Source organism: Hydra vulgaris, chromosome 01 (assembly GCF_038396675.1).
Source record: "Hydra vulgaris chromosome 01, alternate assembly HydraT2T_AEP".
NCBI lineage: Eukaryota > Metazoa > Cnidaria > Hydrozoa > Anthoathecata > Hydridae > Hydra > Hydra vulgaris.
In genome coordinates, this window is record NC_088920.1 from 17782312 (window position 1) to 17805000 (window position 22689).

General features: G+C 27.2%; 1 protein-coding gene across 3 annotated transcripts in view; it reads right to left on the reverse strand.

Annotated features, from left to right (window-relative positions):
- Window positions 1–22689, reverse strand: part of LOC136075154 (NACHT, LRR and PYD domains-containing protein 6-like) — a 67567-nt gene that overhangs the window by 15621 nt on the left and 29257 nt on the right. For all 3 annotated transcript variants that reach the window (XM_065787505.1, XM_065787506.1, XM_065787504.1), the window contains 2 exons: window positions 15159–15206; window positions 1524–2873 (listed from right to left, as the gene is read on the reverse strand). In XM_065787505.1, coding sequence (XP_065643577.1) covers window positions 1524–2873; window positions 15159–15206 — 1398 coding nt within the window. The remainder of the gene's footprint in view (window positions 1–1523; window positions 2874–15158; window positions 15207–22689) is intronic.

Consider the following 22689-nt stretch of genomic DNA (forward strand, 5'->3'; position numbering starts at 1 on the left):
GGGGTCGGGGCTGCAAACTTTTTGGGGCAATTTTTGTTTCCTATCACTGATTATGTTAAGTTTTTGTAAAATATCCCTATTTAGTATAATCATAAACCTACATAAATACAAGGTCTTTACAATGCTTGAATTTGTTATTACTAAATCATCATAAAATCCTTTGCCAACAAAATATTACAACTATTATACATCAAGATTAAATATAATTAAGATTAAAGGTCATTTTAGCTTGCTTTATTTATAAACTTTTAAGATATTGCCCTCGTACTTTTTCGAAATAACCTGTAGATATCTTGATGTGATGAAAGATTTCATATTTTTTCTCAATCAGATTACTAGTAACGTTTTTTTAAAGTATTTTAATATTCATATTCAATGTTCCCCACACATGACAAAAATTGAGAATGTAAAAAAGTTTCTCATTTGACATACACATAACATGTATATATCTTAAGCTATACACTTGCATTTGTAATACATGGGAGGCGACAATTATTATTTTTTGGAAATTTTCTCACCCAACCCATACTCAATAAGACCCCCATTTAATTAAATTTTACTTTTTATTCATAAAAAAATTACATCGTCACGTAAAAAATTAAAGTTTCCAAACTATTCCTTGTAAATGTAATTATACCAATTCCTAAATTAAAATAATTTTTGCTCCCTAAGAGTTTTTATAGGGTAGGCAAACTGTAATATACTTTTTATCATAGTATGAGGAAAAAAAAACTCACTTTCTTGTTGAAGACGTTAAAAAAGTAATTTCAAGCAAAGAAAGGAATTCAACTTTATTATTAAAAACCTTACGAAAGTGATCTCAAGATTTTTATAAAATATTTATATTCATAAGTTCAAAAACAAAGCATAAAAAAAAAGACTCTTCAGTCTTTTTTATAACATTTTATTTATGATAATACAAAACATACTTTGTCTAAGAAAAAGTTATTAGTGTTTTACTATACTCCATACTTAGAAAATTATATCTTTTAAAGATTATTACATATCTCGACTTGTGAAAACAATTTATGCATTTTTAAATTAAGTTTCGTTTCCTAAAGACAAATCACCCAATAAATTGTAAACTAAAAAATATATAGGACAAAATCCCTGAAAAAAATTAAACCTAAAAATGACTATAACTACATTACAACTTTCAACATTTATAAATCGAGCAATGATCACACTTGAATGAATTTACTTCTGACATATATAACTGTTATCTTTTTGTATTTTTATATAATTTAATATAATACAAGTTAATAAAGAATATTTATTTGAATTTCGTTAAAACACTTGCCCAACGTTGTTAAACAAATCAAATTTAAAAACACAAAGTATAGTTTCTTTTTTAAATTAAACTATAAAACAATAAAAAATATAAGTTTAACAAAAAATACTTTCTTTGTCCTAAAAACATTTTTTTAATTACTTATTTAAATAAAAAGAAAGTAAAAATTTATATATTTTTTCTATTTTATTGAACACCTATATGATTATCGAAAATGACTCAAAAAACTTACCCAAAATAGAATACAAAAGAATAGATTTTTCATTGGGTTTTTTTGAAGGATTCAGTTCAACAAGAAACTTTAATAAGCTATTTTGGCTTTTGTTAGCTAATCCACAAATCATGGATAAACAACTCTTTAGCTTTTTATTGGCCATAATCTCATCACAACTTAAACAATTGTATGCATAAACAGATGCACAAAACTCCATTATTGTCAAATGAGCGAATTGATAATAACAATCAAGATCTGTTTCAATCTTTTCTATAAATCCAAAAAAGTTACCTTCATTTTTATCAAAGTCATCAATAAAAGTTTCAATTTCTTCTTTGGAAAAAATTATTTTATTTTCAACAAACAATTGATAAGCAATCTTACAAATATTTAAAATATATATTTTATTAGAATTGTTTTTCATTATCTGATAAATCATTTCATTGTTTTTGATGATGTGTTTTCGCAAAAAATATAAAAAAATATTTGCATACAAATCTGTCATTGTTAAGAAAGAATTTGTATTTGTTTTATCTAAATAACTCATAATTTTACACATGGAAGATAAATAAAAGGGAACAGATGCCATGGCTTTTGCAATAGGAAATTCTTTTAAAGTTGCTTTTACAATTTCTTTATTTTCATCCGTAACATGATTTTCTACATAATTCGTTATTCCATTTTCGTTAAACCCCATTATTTGAATGGCTAACTTATCAGTATGATCTGTATGTATACTTTGGTATTGATCAATTGCATAAACTCTACCAGCAACTACATGTTTATATTTTTGTATTTCAGTTAAAACACTAAGGATTGGATAGTTACACTCTAATATGGGATTTGATAACTCATTGAAATATTTAAACTCATCTAATCCATCAATTAGAAACAGTGCATTGTGAATATTAATATTAAAGTTATTTGTAATATCTTTGTAGAAAACATTTAGTAAATCATTTATATTTGAAATATTTGTATATTGATTAATCCTCCTGCATTCCAAATAAAAAACAAGTTTAACATTTTTCCAAATTATATCATTTGACCAATCAAGCAAACATTTTCTAAGCAACCATGTTTTCCCAATACCAGCTATTCCAGATATTAATATTACCGATTTTTCATTCATAAATACTTTACTATATGGAATTGAAGTATAACGCACTTGTTTTTCAAGATATTCCTTTCGTTCAACACTAAAAACAGCATCCACTTGGGTTTTTGCTGCATCAACAATACATAGATCAACAAACTTATGCATTAGATCAACATTTGCAGGTGCTCTTAATAGTGGTTGAAGTTCATCAATTTCCACGTAATATTTAAGATAAAATTTTTTTAGTTCAGCAGACACCCTTGACAAATCTAAATAAAACAAAACAATTTTTAGTAAAACCATCATCATGAATTAGCTAATGTTCATGTTTATGACAATGAAGATCATTATTACTATAATTTTATATAGACATAAAATAGTTATAATTATACACTTGACATTTCTTATAAATCTAATGAACATAAATAATCATTTTTAATTTCATTTTTATTGATTCAAAACTGAAGTTACTCGAGGTTAGATTTTTATATGTTTTATAGTCTGAAAAAGTTTTTACTCAAGCTTAAAGTTATTACTTCCAAACAGGGGTGTGGAGTCGTAAAAAAAAATACAGACTCCGACTCCAATTGTTGAAATTTTCAAAGAATAACTCCAACTCAAACTCTGAAGCAAAATTTTTAAAAAATTCTTTGAATTCTTTAAAAAATATTACGTGATAAATTAAAAAAATTTTTTATGCCAAATATATGAAAAGTTCTTTGAAGGTATTTTGTACATGTAATACTGAGGAGTTTTATTATTGGAGTCGGAGTAACGATTTTGTTTAGCAACTCCGACTCCGCTAAAGACTATCGCAACTCCGTTTTCGAATCCAGAGCCCTGCTTCTAACAAACTCCTTAATTCACAAATACTTCTCTTTAAATACTTCTTAAAATATTTCTTAAAATACTTTTGATTTAAAATTAAATAATTTTATTACTACAGAAAAAACTTTTTTATTTAAGATCAATTTATGGTATTTTTTTAAACAAACTTCTTATTTTTATGGTATTATTTCAAACAAACTTCTTACTTAAGGCAGCTAAAGTTAAAAAACTTTATCTAAATTTTTTTACTTGTTTTTGAAATATTTTCAAAAACAATATCTAATTAATAAAACAAAATCTAATAAAAACATTAATATCTAATAAAGTAAAATGTAAAAAAAAATGCAAAAGCACCAAAGGACTGGACCGCGCTGTCAAGCCCAAGAGAAATAAGGAAAAAATTAGGAAGAGAGAAAGGATAAAAAAATTAAAAATATATATTGAACAGATGTTCAGAACAAAAACAAAGACACTATAGTAAACTGTGTAGCTAAAAATGATAATTTAGACATTGTGTAGGTAATAGAAATGTAATAAAAGCAAAACAGGACACATAAGTAACCATAAATCTACAGTAAATAAAAATGTTTAACATATTTAAAAAAAACATATGTATAGATATATCAGTATTTAAAAGGAATAAATATAAAATTATAGTAGGTATAAGATAAAGAAAAAACATTATTGCTTTTGTGTAATCATAATTTATGTAGCGGTGGTGCATAATTTATAGAAAATTTCTCAAATATTCTGATGAATAATATAAATTATATTTGTTTTTATGAACTTGACTTTTATTGGTAGTTAGTCAAAAATAAAGTTACTTTAAATAAAATTTTTATTTAGAGTTATTGTGTTTAAAATTTTTAAATTTGTTATTAAATCTGACAAAATTCTTACTTAAAGATGAAGTTGGTTATTTCAATAAAGTTCCATTTTAAAATTGATTAAAAATTATTTAAAGTTAAAAGTTGGTTTCAGCAATGGTGAAGCTAGCTTATTAGATCAATTTTACCTCTATAGAGGGAAGAAGAGGCTATATATATATATATATATATATATATATATATATATATATATATATATATATATATATATATATATATATATATATATATATATATATATATATATATATATATATATATATATATATATATGTATATAAAAATATATATATATTTATATACATATATATATATATATATATATATATATATATATATATATATATATATATATATATATATATATATATACAGAAGCGAGGCTATATATATAAAGGGTAGCTGTATATTGATTCTCAACAACAACATTTAAAACGATGAAGCAAGAAATCAATAATTAAACATTGATGAAGAATAGGCCACTGCAACACATTGAGATATTTTATAGGAAGTTTCATGTGAAGATGATTCACTTTATAAAGCTTGCATAGATAAAGAAAAAGTTGCAGACCCAAAGAATTGAAGTAATAAGAAGCCTTTTAATAAAGTGGGAATCTTTTTTTTTTTAAAAGGTGCTAAATTATACTAATGCTCTTTGCTTATGAAAACAAAATGCCATTTGATTTCTAAATTTGTCTAAAGCTGTTTGTGTTTTGCACTCATTTCTAGCTTCTTTAGCAGCAACTTATAAATAATATCCAAATAATATGCTTTTCAGCTGTACATCAATCACAACAGCAACAAAGTTAAACTTTAGTGAGATTTACAACTTGAATTAGATAAATGAATAAATAGTTTGTTTGTTTTCACACATCACTGGATCTTAGTCTCATAAGTGACATATATATTTAACTTCTAAATTCTAATTTAATTTAAAAATTTTAATTAAAATGAATTTAGATAACTGTAAAAAAAATTACTTACTAAATTAGATTTCAGTTTTTATGCAAACTTTCAATATCCTTTTAGATATTTGTGAACAAATATCTAAAAAGAAATTAAATGCTGAAATAACTTTTTTTGGCCAAAGGTCCATTTAAGGCTAATCAGCATCAAGAAGCAGTCAGCTCTAGAGATTTAAACACCCATGAACGGCACTGCCTCTGTTGCCTCCTCAATCAGAACCATTTACCAGTGAAAAGTAAATACATTCAGCAGACAATATGATCCACGCCCAACTGCTAAAAAACCACTTAGTCGAAACACCAGCTTCTTCAACCATTCAAGTTGATGAGTCAACTTCTTCAGTCTACATTGAAGAAGATTTTCATTGAAAGTTAACTTCAATGAAGTCAACTTCATTGAAGTTACAATGATTTGATTTAAAAGATAATGAACATCAATTCAATCACATCTCCAGTGGCTCAAGTCAGAGTTTTGATGATGATAATAAGATCTTCTGAATTTAAACAAAAACAACTTCAATTTAAGGAGCAGGTATTCATTCATTGGACTTACTTATATATTTCATAGTCTTAGCTTTATACCAAAACTTTACTACAACTTTTCATTTAATATATATATATTTCAAAGTTTTTAATTGCCTAAATATAAGATATTTAGGTAATTAAAAACTTTGAAATATAAAGATAATGTTAAAAAGATGTGTAAAAAGTTCTTTCACTCTTCAAGCATTTATTCATGGGCATCCAATGATTCAACTGAATCCTACATTTTCTCGAAGAACCAAATAGTTTTTAATAGTAATATTTAGAACCAAAATAAAGTCAAAAAAGATTTTAGAATCGTAAAAATATCAATCAAATTTTTTATAGAAAGTCATAAACAACATGTATATCAAATTGAAAAATAACATTGTTTATTTTCAAAAAAATCTTGTAGTTGGTGCAACAATAACAGCAGAATGGGGTATCAAAAAATTAAAGGTAAAAAAAGAAATTTATTCCACTACATAGCTGGGAATAATTTCTATCTAAAAAACAAGAAACACAAAGGTTGCATTTACTTGAAGTGCAAAAACTATAAATTGTGTTGGAACTGCAAAAATACACGAAGGAAGTGATTTACTCGAGTCAATGCTAGGCCACTCCAAAACAGAAGATTTTAACCAATTGGAAGCAATGGAAAAAATGAGACTGAAAGCTGCAACTACAAAAGTTCCATTATGCTAGATTTATATGGAAATCATTCAAGACTGTCGTGAAAATGTTATAAGTTGTATATACTACTTAAAATATGGATAGACACATAGTGATGTAAGAAAAACTCAGTATAGTGCAAATCACAACATTGCAGAAAAAGCAACATTGGTAATATCTGAGCCAAATCCATTTATCAAGATTCTGAAAGAAATTGTAAGATTTGAAGACCAGTTGGCCATACTGTTTTGTTCATCAGCACTACTAAAAATACTTTTTTTGCAATTTTTAGTTGCTTTTTTTGGCATAATTTTGGAATGGTTTTTAATTCTAGCTAGCAAACGACCAGGGATATTTGACCAGGGCTGGGTTCAGGTTTGATAAACCATAGCTAAGCCAGGGGTTATGGCTGGATCTACCTAAATCTTGACAAACCCTATATATGAAATAAATATTTCATCTTCCATTTAAATTCATGTTTATAAATAAACAAAGGTAAATATATATATATATATATATATATATATATATATATATATATATATATATATATTTATATATATATATATATATATATATATATATATATATATATATATATATATATATATATATATATATATATATATATATATATATATACATACAGAGACAATTATACGAATAAAATGAGGTGGGGTAAACTTCTAAAAGTACCAACTGCCTACTAAAAACAAGGTCTTAAAAAAAAAAGTTCTTGCTTCGAAGAAAAAAAAAAAGGTCCTAATAACAAAAATTTACCCGACTGAATTGTGTCAAATACCCGACTAGCCAACGAAATTCGTAAAAAACCCAACTATAACTTGAAAAATCACCTTCTTCGGGGGAGGGGGGGCTTATTTTAGCCCCGGCTAATAATACCTGCTAGAATTATTGTTTAGCTGGGACTAAATATGGGGTTATAAGTAACTCCATTTTTGACCGGGCTGGGACCTCAGTCACTTCCTAATTCTTGTATATTTTAAATATATGATCATTATAAGAGCATTTTAATTTATATTTTCATAAAAATGAAAAGTTAATTAGAAATCTAGGCATCCTGTATGGCAATGTTTATTTGTCATGTTGAACTTCCTCACTACTGTGTTACACTTATTATATACAGGAACTAGTCTAATAAGAAAATAACCATTTTAATTGTGATAATAGAAATATAAAAGTTTATAATACCACTCCAACTAAATATATATAATTCAAAATGCGCAAAAAAAAATTAAGCGAACTTTTAAGGTTCTTTGGGCATTTGTATATTGTGTAGTAATTTAATCTTACATTGTTTGCTTGTTATATCAGTTAAAAAATATATATATTACAAGTAGGTCCTTATGAAAAAAAACCATTTACTGTACTTAATTTCCAGAAAAATTTATAAATTTTGAATTATTTATATCTTTTATTAGCTTTAAACTACAAGCTATCAATTACAAGTTTTCCCAGAAAAAGGTGTGTCTTATATGTCCACGCATGAGTATTTTAATTAATTAACTTGGTAATGGCTGTTTGCAAGTTTTATAATATTAAGGAAAATGTTGCGGAAAAACAAAGAAAGCAAAACAAGCAAAATAGGAAATTAAAATGAACTTAAAAAGAAAAAGAAAAAAAATTCATAGTTTAAATAATTTGTGCACTGTTTTTATTCTTGTTTCTTTAGAGTTATTGTTATTTCAGCAAAGAAATTCAAAAAATCAAAGAAAAAAAAAAAAAATATTGCAATTAAAAATAACGATTTTCCCATATTTTATTTAAAGTTGGAGGGATGGTAGTACATACCCATAGGATATCATAACAAGTGATTTTAAAATCAACGATACCGCCCGTGAGAGACATTAGCATTTTTTTTTTCTCAATACTGTCTAAGTTTCAAAACTATCTTTTAGTACTAAAAAGCTATTAATCCATTCAACTCTAAGTTTTTTTTTCAAAAATGTGTATTTTCTAACAAAACAACTGAAAAAGCAAAAACAACAAAACAAATTTCTGTTTAATTTCACAATTTGATTCTCTTGATATCATAATGGATTTAATCATATAGCTAAAACATCTGAATTCTAATAAAATCACGATTTTCACTCTTATGTTTTGATCTTGACTTCAATACATGCTTATAGTCTATATATTCAATACATGCTTGTAGTCACAGTTAAGTAATTGCAGTCCATGTTCTGGGTGAAGTGCATGTCTCTTGAGCTTCAGTAGCTTGTTCACTGTATATTGCAAGACTTTGATGACTCAGAGAGATAAACTGGGCCAGGAGAAAGCACACTGTGCGGACCTTTGGAGTGATTGAGACTGGAAGAGCAAGGTATGCAGCTTTAAAGTTCTCAATGTATTCTTGAAAATTTTCATTCAGATGGGTTCCAAATCATGCAGTAACTAACTTATCAAATTGCCTGAATGCTTCAAAATAGGGAAATTCTGCACTTACAGCTGCTGCTTCAACTTTTTGCTGAAGAATATCAACATTTTTCAACAGCCTTTAACAATTATTTCCATGAAAATGTCCCCCATGAAAGGTTTGGAGGAGAATGTTAAAAACCTCTGACCATACTTTGACCTCTGGCCAAACTTTGCTCAGACTCTTGAAAAGGTGGTTGACCACACCCATCAGTAGGTGAAGTTCCATTGGTGGTAGTGCTCTTAGACTGAGTGTTTCATCTAAAACAATGAGCAAGGGCACATTGTTAACATTTCCAAAGCATTTAGCACCCTTTACATTACTTTCTTCAGCAACAAAAGCTTAGTAAGCCTTTCTGATGCTTCCAAAAGTTGTCAGTGCACAACATTTTCCAAGGTTTGAAGAGTCTGCATCACGCCAACAGCAAGGATATTTGCTAGCATGAGACTGAAGCCCACAAAGAATGTTAGCAACATTCATGTCACAAGACAAGACAAAGGAAAAAGCACCAATATTGGTGAGTTTCAACAGGTTTTTAATGTTATCATAGTTTTCTGGCATTTCTTCAGAGATTGCTATAATCAGCTGTTTCTTTACTCCAGAATCTTTGAAGAAGAACTACAAAGCTTAGGAGTCTTCAGGACGAGACAGGTTGGTTCAGGGGCTATCTTGATAATGCCCAGACACATCTTAAGAAAATCACCTCCACAATCAAGTCTAATCTTAGTTGCTCCTCGGAGGCAGATCTTGCTAATACCATCAATTGAAGAAGGCTGTCAATATCATTACAATAAACAACATCTCTAAGGTGGTTAATGTCAGAACATTAAAATTTAGTGACAGAAAAGTGATCTTTGAGCAACTTTCCTTGTTCTGCAAATTTCCTAGCAAAGTATGGTTCAACAATTTTTTGTTGGCCTGCAGAGTTAAGAGTTAAGGCAAGTTGTCTCATCTGGTAGTTGGACAAACCAGTGTTAAGTTACACTGTCACAAGGCTTTCAGTAGGAAGGCTTTCAGGAGGATCCTTAAACAGTTGTGGTGGAGTAGCTTTGCCTGAAATTTAAAACAAATTAATAGAATAAAATGTACCTAATGAAAAGCAATAATTTTATAATTAAAATTAAAATCTATCAAATGCTTTTAGTAAAAATTCAATTAAGTCGCTTTTTCAACCAGAAAAGTTTCAATAACTACTTTTTAATAACTACATTTCGATAACTACTTTTCAACGTAGCGAAAACATTTTAATTACGATAAAGTAATTTTTTTTGTTGTTGTTGATGAACTATAGGTTATACTTGTATAATTTTATATTTGTGTTAACAAACTTTAGGGCTAAAATTCAATAAAATATCTCTCTTATTTTTGGCCATAAAGTTGTATTTTTTGGCTTTGAAAAATTAATTAGTTAAAGTTGCCGCTCATCTCAATGTAATATTTGTTTATTTTGGACTCATACAAAATGTAACAGGCTTATTGATACTAAGTACAGTTTACTATAATTAAGTTGCTCATTCCAGAATTGTGTAAACTGTTTTAAAAGTGTCTTTCCATTCACAGATGTACAAGATAATGATAAAATTCTCGCTATTTTCTTCTGATAAAATTCTTAAAACTGATGATTTACCTCTGTCTTCAAACCTTTTCCTGTCTTTTCATTTAAATAAAGTCTCTAATCAAATAAATAATTATGTTTGATCTTGTGTTTTAGATTCATAGACATAGTTTGTAAGTGTTATGACATAAGCGAATTGCGTACACCTAATTTTAATAAAATAATCGCCCTCTCCTTTTTTCATCATATAATTGTTACAAAAACACTTTGAGGATTTAAACATAATACTATCATTAATTAATTTTGATTTTTCCATTATTGGTATAACTGAAACAAAGTTAAAAAAATGAACATCCTCAATTCATCCGATTCTCATTGATAATTACAACATTAAGCAAAAACACATTGATATATTTATCAAAAAAACTAATTTACACACGAAGAGATGATTTAATGATTTACACACCTAATTTGTTTAGATTACACATTAGTTGAAGTTATTTTTTCTAAAAAAGTCTAATATTATTGTTGGTTGCATCTATCGACGCCATTGCATGGATATTATTATTTTTAATAATATCATGTCTGTCTTACTTCAAAAAATATCTGCTGAAAATAAATCTGTTTTCTAACTTGGTGATTATAATATTGATCTGATGCAATCAAATAATGTCTGATTTATTAAATTTATTTTCTTTTCATAATTTCATCCTTTTATTACTTTGCCAACTAGAATTACTGATCTACATTGAAACTAGAATTACTGATCTGCTACAATTATTGATAATATTTTCTCTAGTTTAATAGCTAATGAAATTGTTTCAGGGAATTTGATAACTTCTGTTTCTGATCAATTACCTCAATTTTGTATTTGCCCCAATTTCAATCAATTATTTTTACCACGTAGACACAATTTATATAGCAGGAGTTTAAAAACTTTAATAAAGAAAAATCTGATTTATTAAAAATTGACTGGGACAATGTTATAAAGTCCAATGATACTAACACATGTTTCTAAATGTTTATTACTAAAACAACATTGATTTTAGATCGCTACGCCTCGCTTAAAAAAACAAGTATCAAAAACTTCAAACGTCGATTCAAACCATAGATTACAAAAGGAATTATAAAATCTATTCAAGTGGGCAACCTTTTTCAACAAAAAAATGATAAAATCTAAAAGTCTTATTAATAAAAAAAATTTTGAAAGTACTTTTAAATAATATAAATATATGACAATTACATTAATTAAACTTAGCAAAAAAAAAACCATTTAAAAAATTTTTTTTCAGAAAATGTAAATAATCTTCACAAACTTTGGAAAGGCATAAACACTCTAATTAATTTAAAAAATTTTTAATAAATCATCTTCTAAATGTTTGCAAGAAAATGAAATATATATAACTGATCCAACTCTAAACTCTGAATCATTTAACACTTTATTTACAAATGTTGCTCATAAACTCAAATCCAATATTCATTCGTGTTACTTTAACTATCAAAAGTATCTTAAACATTCAAATTTACATAGTTTATTATTATCTCCAACAAATATTCCTGAAATTTTATCACTTATATCTAAATTGAATCAAAAAAAATTATTAGGTACAAACAGCATTCCCACAAATATTCTTATATATTTTAACTATGACTTTTCAAATATTCTTTCCAAACTACTTAATACCTCATTTATAAATTTATAAATTTCCTAAGCTTCTTCGTTTCTGAGAAACTTTTAAATTCTAGAAAGTACACTTTTCTAAACTCATTCAATTGTTTAAATGATTTTCAATTTGGTTTTAGATTAAAGCATTCTACTTGCCATGCATTAATAAGTATAACAGAAAAAAATTAGGAAAGTTCTTGATACTGATCATTTCGTTTGTGGTGTTTTTATTGATTTACAAAAAGCTTTCAATACTGATGACCATAGTATTTTAATTTCTAAATTAAAATATTATGGAATTCACGGTATTGTAAATGACTGGTTTCGACCTTATCATTCAGATCGAAAACAATTTTTAAGTATTAATGGTTTCAATTCTAGTAATAAATCAGTTTTGCGTGGTGTTCCTCAAGCTTCTGTTCTAGGTCCTCTTTTATTTTTAATCTACGTTAAAGATCTAATCAACTCTGTTCACTTCTCCTCCATTCATCTGTTTGCTGATGATACAAATCTCTTGTACACCAACAAATTGTATCATTCTTTATGTAAAAATGTCAATTCGGATCTAAAAGGTATAGTTCACTGGTTAAATGCTAACTGTTAAATGTCTTAACACTGAAAAAACTGAACTAATTTTTTTTTTACTAATTTCTTTAAAAAAATTGAAACAAAAATCAAAATTAATAATAAACAGCTATATCCTTCAAAAGTTATTAAATATCTTGGTGTATTAATTGATTGCAATCTTTCATGGAGCTTTCACATTAATGAACTAAGCCAAAAACTCGAGCTAACGGTATGCTTACGATAATTCGCCATTATGTCGATAAAGTTACACTTAAGAATATTTACTATGCATTATTCTCATCCCATCTTAGATATTGTTGTCTAGTTTGGGGTCAATTTGGAAACTATTGCATTAACAAGTTGCTGTAGTCTCAGCATCAATCTATTAGAATAATACACTTTTGCTAACTACAGAATAAAAGTTTGTTAACTACAACTGTTATGATTAATAAAACAATAAACATGTTATGCCAATTATAATAATATATAAAACATAATAACAAAGATATAGTATTTAAAACAATATCACTATATAAAACATTTAACGTCAATCATATTTATGCAGTTATTAAACAACTCAATGTTATCTTAATTTTATTAAAAAAATATTTCAACATTATATCTTTGTTTCAACAATGTGTCTTGTAACTACAATTTTAAGAATTTTAGTTATTATTAGTTTTTTTGGTGATTGATAGTTATTGATCAGGTTACCAGAACCATTTAAAAAGTGTAAATATAAAATATTCCATATCTATTATAAATGTGGACAATTCAATTTTGTCTTTTTATGAAAAAAGAACTTTTATTCTTTATTCATAACTGATCGAGACTAGCTTTTAAAATAAAAAGTTATTTATGGGTAACCATTTGTGAAAAATTGTGATGTTGCTAAATCTATAAATCAAAACATACTTGGTAAATTCACCTAACTTTTTTTACTGTATTTAACTCCCTACGGACAACGAAACCAGTCTGTCCCTACGGCAACTGGCAACGAAAGTAAAAAAAGCTTGTTTTACTTTTTTCAAGTTTTTTTATTTTGATACAAACTTCTTATAAAACTAAAGTTCTGAAACTCAAGCCCTAACAAACCATTAAAACAACTAACTAAAATTTTACTATACTATTAGATTTTAAAGAAAAAATCAAGATATCTCACACTGGATTTGATATGATAAGAATATAATAAACTTGTGTTACTTAAAGGGATCCCAAAGTGGTGAGACAAGTTGTGTTTGTATTAAAGAGAATGATAAAAAAAAAAAATGTTTGCTGAGAAAAAAAATTTAGAATATATAATAAGGTGATCAACGTCTTTTTTGAATATTTATTAAATTCAAGAGAATATTTATTATATTTTAACATAAAAATCCTAATTTCATTTGGTTTTCGTTCTCTTTAAAAAAAACATTATTTTGTTTAGCTTCCTATAAATTTTATAGGAAAGTCATACAATTGATAATAAATGTTTATTTTAAAAAACAAATAAAACAAAAATAGTTCAAAAGAAGAAAAAATTCTACAATGGCGTCATTTACTAAAACTCTTTGGAAATAAACGCGCTTGAATAAATTATAAAGTCTTTAGATTGCAGGGTATATATTAAAGACTTTGAGAGATTGCCAAACATGAAGATGGCAAGCTTCAAGTAAAACAACAAAGTTTGTTTTTCTTGGTATGACTTTATTATTTTGTTTTACTTAAAAAAATTCTGTACAAACATTTTTTTTGACATTCTCTTTAATATGAACACAACTTGTCTTGGCACTTTGGGATCCCTTTAAGCAGTAAAATGAAAATGGGCATATTGTTCGAATGTATTATTTTAAACCAACCAATGGTATGGAATTACATATTATGTAATTGAATTGACTTATGATGAGCCACTTACACAATACACAAAATTAATAATTTCTAATTATGATATATTAAGGTAACATAAAAAAAGGAAAAAAATTAATGAAGTTAATAATTTATTGGTAAACAACTCCTTAATGATACTTGGCTAACACAAAAATGGGTACTTATTTAAAAAACTTTGTAGAAATTACAAAGTAAAATAAAAATATATTATTTTATCTAAATTAAATTGTAAAATAGATAAATAAAATTGTAAAATAGATGAATAAAATTGTAAAATAGATGAATTAAATTGTAAAATAGATGAATAAAATAAGGATTTATATAATAAAATACTATTTAAAAAAATTAATGAAAGTTTAAAACTTTTTTTGAAACTTTAATGCAATTTTCTTTAAGACCATTTTTTTATCTGATGTTCTTGTCAAGTGTTAACCTTCATGACATGATGTTGATGAAAAAAAGTTTATTTAATTTGTTAAAATTTAAAAATCAATAAATAAACACTGAAATAATACTTAACTAATATATATAAAATGCAGAGAAACAAAAGTAGAGTAAATGATGGATGATATAAACCAAATATAGAAATTACCTTTATTGGCAGAAAATCTGGTAGATATTTCTGGTGAAATTGAAGTTTCTAAATAATATAATAAGTTTCTCACAAAAAAAAAAAAAACTTCAAAAACAATATGAATATATATATATATATATATATATATATATATATATATATATATATATATATATATATATATTATATATACTCATATCCTTTATCTTGTAGTCGAAAGAAACTTTTATGATAAAAAAAGTCTCTTTTAACAACAATTATGTGACCTCAACTCAATAAGCTAAATTTTTATGTCGACTAAAAGTCAAAGCAATTAAAATAATGCGAAAGTACATTAAGTTTTATTGTTTTTTAAAAAACCACAATAATAATGATTAGAAAGTTTTTAATTTAGTAGTGTTATTGTTTTTGTTTTTAAAAAAATTTTTTAAACATGCCCAGAGTGTTGCTATATTGAATCTCTTTTAGCATACTGCTACAAGGGAGTGTTGCTGTATTAACTATCTTATAGCCTGACTCATAACGGAGTGCTGCTACATCGACTGAGTGTTTGGTTAAGGCAGGCAATCTATCATTTATTAAAAATAAAAAAATTATTAAAGTTTTAAAACTTTTTCTGGTATGGTATATTAGTGCTCTCTTTAAAACTACAGTTTACATAAGAAACTTTTTGACTACCATGCAAGACTATATATATATATATATATATATATATATATATATATATATATATATATATATATATATATATATATATATATATATATATATATATATATATATATATATATACAGTAGCGCCCAAAAGTAATTGGACAAACACCTTTTTGGTTATATTTTCTCATCGAGTTAACATTTTTAAAAGAAAAATTTTTGCATAAGCATGTCAAATTATACCACAATTATGAATAAGAAAACACAAATCCTAATTTGGGAGTAATTACTCAAAACTTTGCTAAAAGAATGAAAATGATTGGCTCAAAAGTAATTGGACAAACTAAATATGTCGTTTAAAAATAAAACTTTCTCAACAAAGGATAAATTTTCAGCATTTTTTATGAAGATTTCTGTTAAATAATACATATGTTACATAGTGTTATATTCTGTTACATAATGTATATGATCTGTGCATAATCCTAGTACTTCGTTGGAAAACCTTTTGCCGCAACGACAGCATTACATCTACGTGGAATTGAATCAACCAAATTAATTAAAACATCAACTGATATTTCTTCCCAAGTGCGCTTAATCAACTCAAACAAATCGTGCTGATTAGATGGTTTCCGAACACTAATTCTTCTCTCAATATGTTCCCAAAGATGTTCGATTGGGTTCAGGTCCGGAGATTGTGACGGCCATTCCAAGATACAAACTTTCTTTTGAGCTAAAAATTCCGTGACTAGCTTGGAGGTGTGTTTTGGATCGTTGTTGTGTTGGAAAGTCCAACCACGCAACATTTTGTCTTTTGCATGTGGTTGCATTATATCTTTGATTATTCCTTTATACATGTTTTGGTCCATAATGCCTTGAACTCGATAGATTGGACCTACTCCATCATGGCTAAAACATGACCAAACCATTACTGAACCACCACCATGCTTTACTGAAGGAACTTGGTACTTAACATTATTTCGAAGACCTATTGGACATCGAACATATTTAATACCATCAGAACCAAACATATTAAACTTTGACTCATCACTCCATAGTATTTTCGACCATTGATTTGCTGTCCAATTTAGATGTTCTTTAGCGAATTTTAATCATGCCCTACAATTTTTTGCAGAAACAAAAGGTTTTTTAACAGGACGACGACCAAAAAGGTTGTTTTGTCTTAAGCGACGCTTTACTGTTGCATAAGAGCAAGAAATTTGATGTGACTGTGTAAATTCTCTATGAATTTCTTTAGCACTCTTGCGCGGGTCTGCCTTTGGCGATCTTACTACAACATTATCTTGGCCAAAAGTTGTTGATTTCGGGCGTCCTGACTTTGTTGAAACTTGGAAGTGACTCCGTTGTTGAAAAACTTTTAATGTATAACCAACTGTTGATCGTGAAATGTTCATATCTATTGAAATTTGTCGCACAGTCTTACCGTTATTACATGCTTGTACGATCAACTTTTTCACTGCCTCGCTTAAATATTTATTATGTCCCATTGCAAATTATTGATCATTGAATGTTTTTATAAAAATCTGGCTTCAGAAAAAGAAGTTAAAATAGTTTAAGTTATATCAACATTGTTAGAATTTAGTTTGTCCAATTACTTTTGAGCCAATCATTTCCATTCTTTTAGCAAAATTTTGAGTAATTACTCCCAAAAGGGAACTTTTGTTTTGTTTTTCATAATTTGACACGCTTTAATATAATTTGACACGCTTACGCAAAATTTCATTTAAAAATGTTTACTTAATGAGAAAATATAACCAAAAAGGTGTTTGTCCAATTACTTTGGGACGCTACTATATATATATATATATATATATATATATATATATATATATATATATATATTCTTACATATACATATATATTCTTATATATATATATATATATATATATATATATATATATATATATATATATATATATATATATATATATATATATATATTCTTACATATATATATATTCTTACATATATATATATATTCTTACATATATATATATATATATTCTTATATATATATATATATATATATATATATATATATATATATATATATATATATATATATATATATATATATATATATATATATATATAATATATATATATATATATATATGTTAAAATATAATCAATGGTTCTAATAAAACAACAATATATAAAAAACAACTATACATCAAATAGTTGTTTTATAAAAACGAATGATCTTAATTATTTTATTATAAAAATTCATATATTGTTTTTTTGTGAATGAAAATGTCATTGTATAAAAAAACGCTTTATTAACAAGTAGAAGAGTGACAAATCATTTAAAAAGACTTTGGTAATTAAACTTTGAATAGTTGGATACTTGTAAAGTTGAGATAATAGTTTTTCAAAGTTAAACTGCAGTTTTTATCTTTGGCTCAGAGTTATTAGTGTGCGCTCTACTTAGTGAGTTTTTGTTATTATGTTTTTGTTTTGGTTTTGTTTCTCAATTTTTATTCAGACTCCAATTGGTTTGGGCTTTTTTCAACTGAATTTTATTTTAAACAGTTTTTTTTAATAACTTATTTATTGTATTTTCTTGTGCATAACTTTCTCATTTAATAATTTTATAACCAATTGCATATCTTGAAATGCAGCAAATACAGCTTTGTCTAGCTTAGTTAAGTTCATGTTTCATTGTCCAAATTCAGTATAATCAAACTTAAGACGAGTTTCCACTCATCGGTTTTTCTGCGTGAAAGGGAAAGAAAGGGAAAAATAATCATGTGAGCATGAGTAATAAAAATTTTTATTTGTCTAAAGGAAAACTGTGCATGCTCATATGATTATTTTTCTATTCCCTTTCCTGTTGCCGTAGAAAAATGGATGAGTGGAAACTCACTATAAGAAGAAAAACTGATATCTGTTTTAAATTATATAATATATTATAATAATAATAATAATATATATATATATATATATATATATATATATATAATATATATATATATATATATATATATATATATATATATATATATATATATATTAGGGTGTCCCAAAAAACAACTTTTTCACAAAACCAAAAGGTTCCAAACATATCCTGGTTACATACCTTAAAAAAAAAGGAAAAAATCAAAACTTTAGGCCTCCAAACCTAAGGAAGTGTTAGGTGTAGATTTCCATTTTTTTTTTCAAAATATTTTATATTTTAATAAATATAAAAAAACCGAAGAAGAAAACAGTTTATGTTGTTTCAAAATATTTATTTTTTTTATTTTAAATATACTTACATCTAATCAAAAATAATTTATACTAAGGAGTTTTGCTGTTCAAATCGCTCTTTTTCATCTTTTTATCCACTTTTATTCTCGCAACCACCATGATGTTTTGTCTCTGACTTTCAATATGACTGTCTGCAGGAAAATCTTACACAAGACAAATATTTTTTTCAGAGCAGTCATTTGTGCACTGAATATTTGAAACAAAATCTTTAAAAAACTTAAAGTTGGGATGGAGATTGACAAATTTTCCATCAGAAATCCAAAACAATATATCTTGTATATTAGGATCAAGTATGAAAAAAATATACCAGCTGTTTTTCCCAACAAACTCGTGCAAATGAGTGTTCCTGTTAATGATTATATCCACTCTAATCTCTGGTTTCTTTAATTCAAAATAAGAAATATCCTCAGGATATGGATAGTTAATAATATTCTGTATCATTAAGAATTTCTCTTCATTAGTTACGCCTGGATCTGCAAGTGATACAATAACAACATCTTCAGCCAAGTACCACATATGCTTTAGAGAGAATTTTTGAGACTTTTACCTAATATTTTGTCTTCTCCCTCTATGCTTTCTGCTACTTTAACTGCTTTTAGATAATTAGATGGTGTCTGGATTATTATAGATGACTTCAGAAACCAAGGAATATAAAATATTGCTACAAAAGGTGCAATTTTGTTGACATCTTCTATCTTCTCCATTGACATAAATTTAAGTATTTTACGAGTTAGTTTGAAGTTTTTCGTGTTAGCTTCCAATATTGCTTGGGATTGAGAGGTCACTGACGCCATCACGAAGGATACCAAGGTATTTTTGAATAAAAGTTTTTTGGTAAGTAGTAGTTTTTGCGGTATTAAGAGCATACAGGAATCTATTAGGGTTTCTGCTGTTGGTTTGAGTTAATTTCGTGGTTATAGGATGGCATGGGTCTGCAAGGATCTTTTTGAGTATTTAATACAGATCCTGTCAAATAACTCTTCAATGTCAAAAATAATATTGAAGCTGCCTGAATTGGTTACATCAATTCCAATAATTTGCAGGGCATTTTTATGAAAATGTTGGATCTCTCTTTTTGCAGCAGCACTGCACAAAGTGAGAATAGGAGCACTATATATCAAGTGGCTAATAGCGTAAGATCGGTAGACCTGTAAAAGGTTTGGCTAAGTGTTTCCAACTTGTTTAAGACGTTTGAGCAGATATAGTACTGATTTTATATTGTTGTGAACTTTTGTCCATTGTTCATCCCAATCAATATTCTCATTGAGCATGATTCCAAGGTATTTGTGGCTGCTGACTATTTCAAGTTCAGTATTATTGAGTACAATGGATGGTAAAGCTTGAATTTCATCAAGCTTTACCATCCATTGTACTCAATGCATGGTATAATTCTTATGATTTTAAATTTCAGGCCATTAAGTTTCATTCTGTTTACCTTAGACCAAAGAGCAACGCCATCAACAATGGATTGAGGTAGGTTGGTAAGAACTTTATCATTAATTATATAGGTCAGTATGTCATCAGCATATTTTTCGAGGATGGTTTCAGGTGGAAGATAGACGTTAATGTTGGAAACTAATAAAATGAACAGGATAGGACCTAAAACACTACCCTGTTAAAAACACCTGTTATAGATTCTCTTTCTTTTGGTAATTAGTTTACTAATTCGATTTGCAAGTGCTTTCCACTCTTTGTAGTACCCGGAGAAAAAGAGTTGTTGATGCTCTTTTATAAGGCCTTGAATAAGTGGTGTCATCCAAGGCTTAGGTTTAATGAGTGTTGTTGATTTTAGAGGTTGGCAGATGTCTTGGGCAGAGAGTATAGAATGATAAAAGTTGTTGCAAGCAACTTGTATTTCATACGGTGAATCAACTAAGATTTCAATATTGATCGTATCAGTGCAACAGTGTCAGCAATTCTACCTGACCGGTAAGCAATCTTGTGGGGAAACAGGCAAGTAGATTAATAGAGATTTAGAGGAGGCTGACTAACTACAACAAGGTGATCTAAATTACCAAAACGAGGAAAGGTATTCGACACATAGCATTTAGGGGTGTTACTCAAGATGATGTCAAGAATAAATGTTTTTCTGGTGAAGTGTGTATTAAGATAAATGAGTTGGTGAGAACGACAAAAAAGTCAGTAGAGCAGCCATTTAGGTCCCCTGCAAGAAATATTAGTGGTTTGCTGCCGATTGTGCAACGCGTTATGGCTGGTTCAATGAGTTATGCAAGTTGATAAGATGCATTGCGCTGCTGACTTTTAGACCAAACCAGGATATAGGCACATATAACTAGGCAAGAAGAGTATCCTCAGGAGAGTAACTTTGGGTACACACAAGCGATTGTTAGTTTCATTTCTTGCTTAGGCACCAAGTTAAACGAGTAGTCTGTAGTTAATTTTATTTTTTCTATTTTATCTGAGTATTTTTTGTTTATGAATATAACAGTACCACCACCAATGCGATCTTGACATTTAATGCTTATGCAAGTGTAATTATTATTGATTTGAGAAAGAATAATTTGCTTACGGCTGGGGTTAAGCCAGGTTTCAGTTAAACAGGCAATGTCAATGTTGGTATCTATGAGAAATTGATTAAAAATCTCAATTTTGTTACAAAGTGAGCGCATATTAGTGGTACAGATGGTTGGTAAGCAATTGGTGTTGAGATTAATGCTAGTTAGTTGGAGTGGAGCGAGAACTAAGGGCACCGCGGATCTTGATGATTGCTCCAACACAAATGTCCCAGTGAAAGGGTGCTTCAGGGTTATTTTTACATAGTTTATCATTAAAAATGTTGCGGTCTTTGCGTAGTTGGAACCTAAGTTCTCTTTCAGCAGGAGACAAGTCAGGACTGACTCTGTATGTCTTGAAATTCTCATGTGTAGCCAGTTTGCGAGAGTTTATCAGAGCTAATTTTATGTTAGTAATGTTCTTAAATTGTAAAACAATAGGCCGACAATTTGATTCATTTTTTGTGTTAAGACACTTTTTTTATTTGGTTGGCTTGCAGGTTGATAGTAACTTTAAAAAATTTAACTTTTACTATTTTGATGAAAAATCTCATAGAAATAAAGTATAAACAATCAAAAATTACAGTCTATTATTTTAGTTATGCATAAATTGGTATACTATTATATAAAACTATTTTATATTATTACATATAAAGAAATGCTATTTTAGTTATTAATAGTTTTTTGGTGATTAGTAGTTATTGATCAGGTTTTTTCACCTAACTTTTTTTACTGTATTTAACTTCCACTGGACAAACTGGCAACGAAAGTAAAGAAGGAAAATATTTTACTTTTTTCAAGTTTTTTTAATTTTGATACAAACCTCTTGTAAAACAAAGGTTCTGAAACTCAAGCGCTAGCAAATCATTAAAACAACTAACTAAAATTTTACTATATTATTAGACTTTAAGAAAAAATCAAGGTATCTGACACTTGATATGATACGAATATAATAAACTTGTGTTACTTAAGCAGTTAAAGGTAAATGGGCAGTTTGTTTGAATGTGCTATTTTAAACCAACCAATGATATGGAATTACATATTATGTAATTCAATTGGCTTATGATATTGGCCACTAATACAATACACAAAATTGACATTTTCTAATTATGAT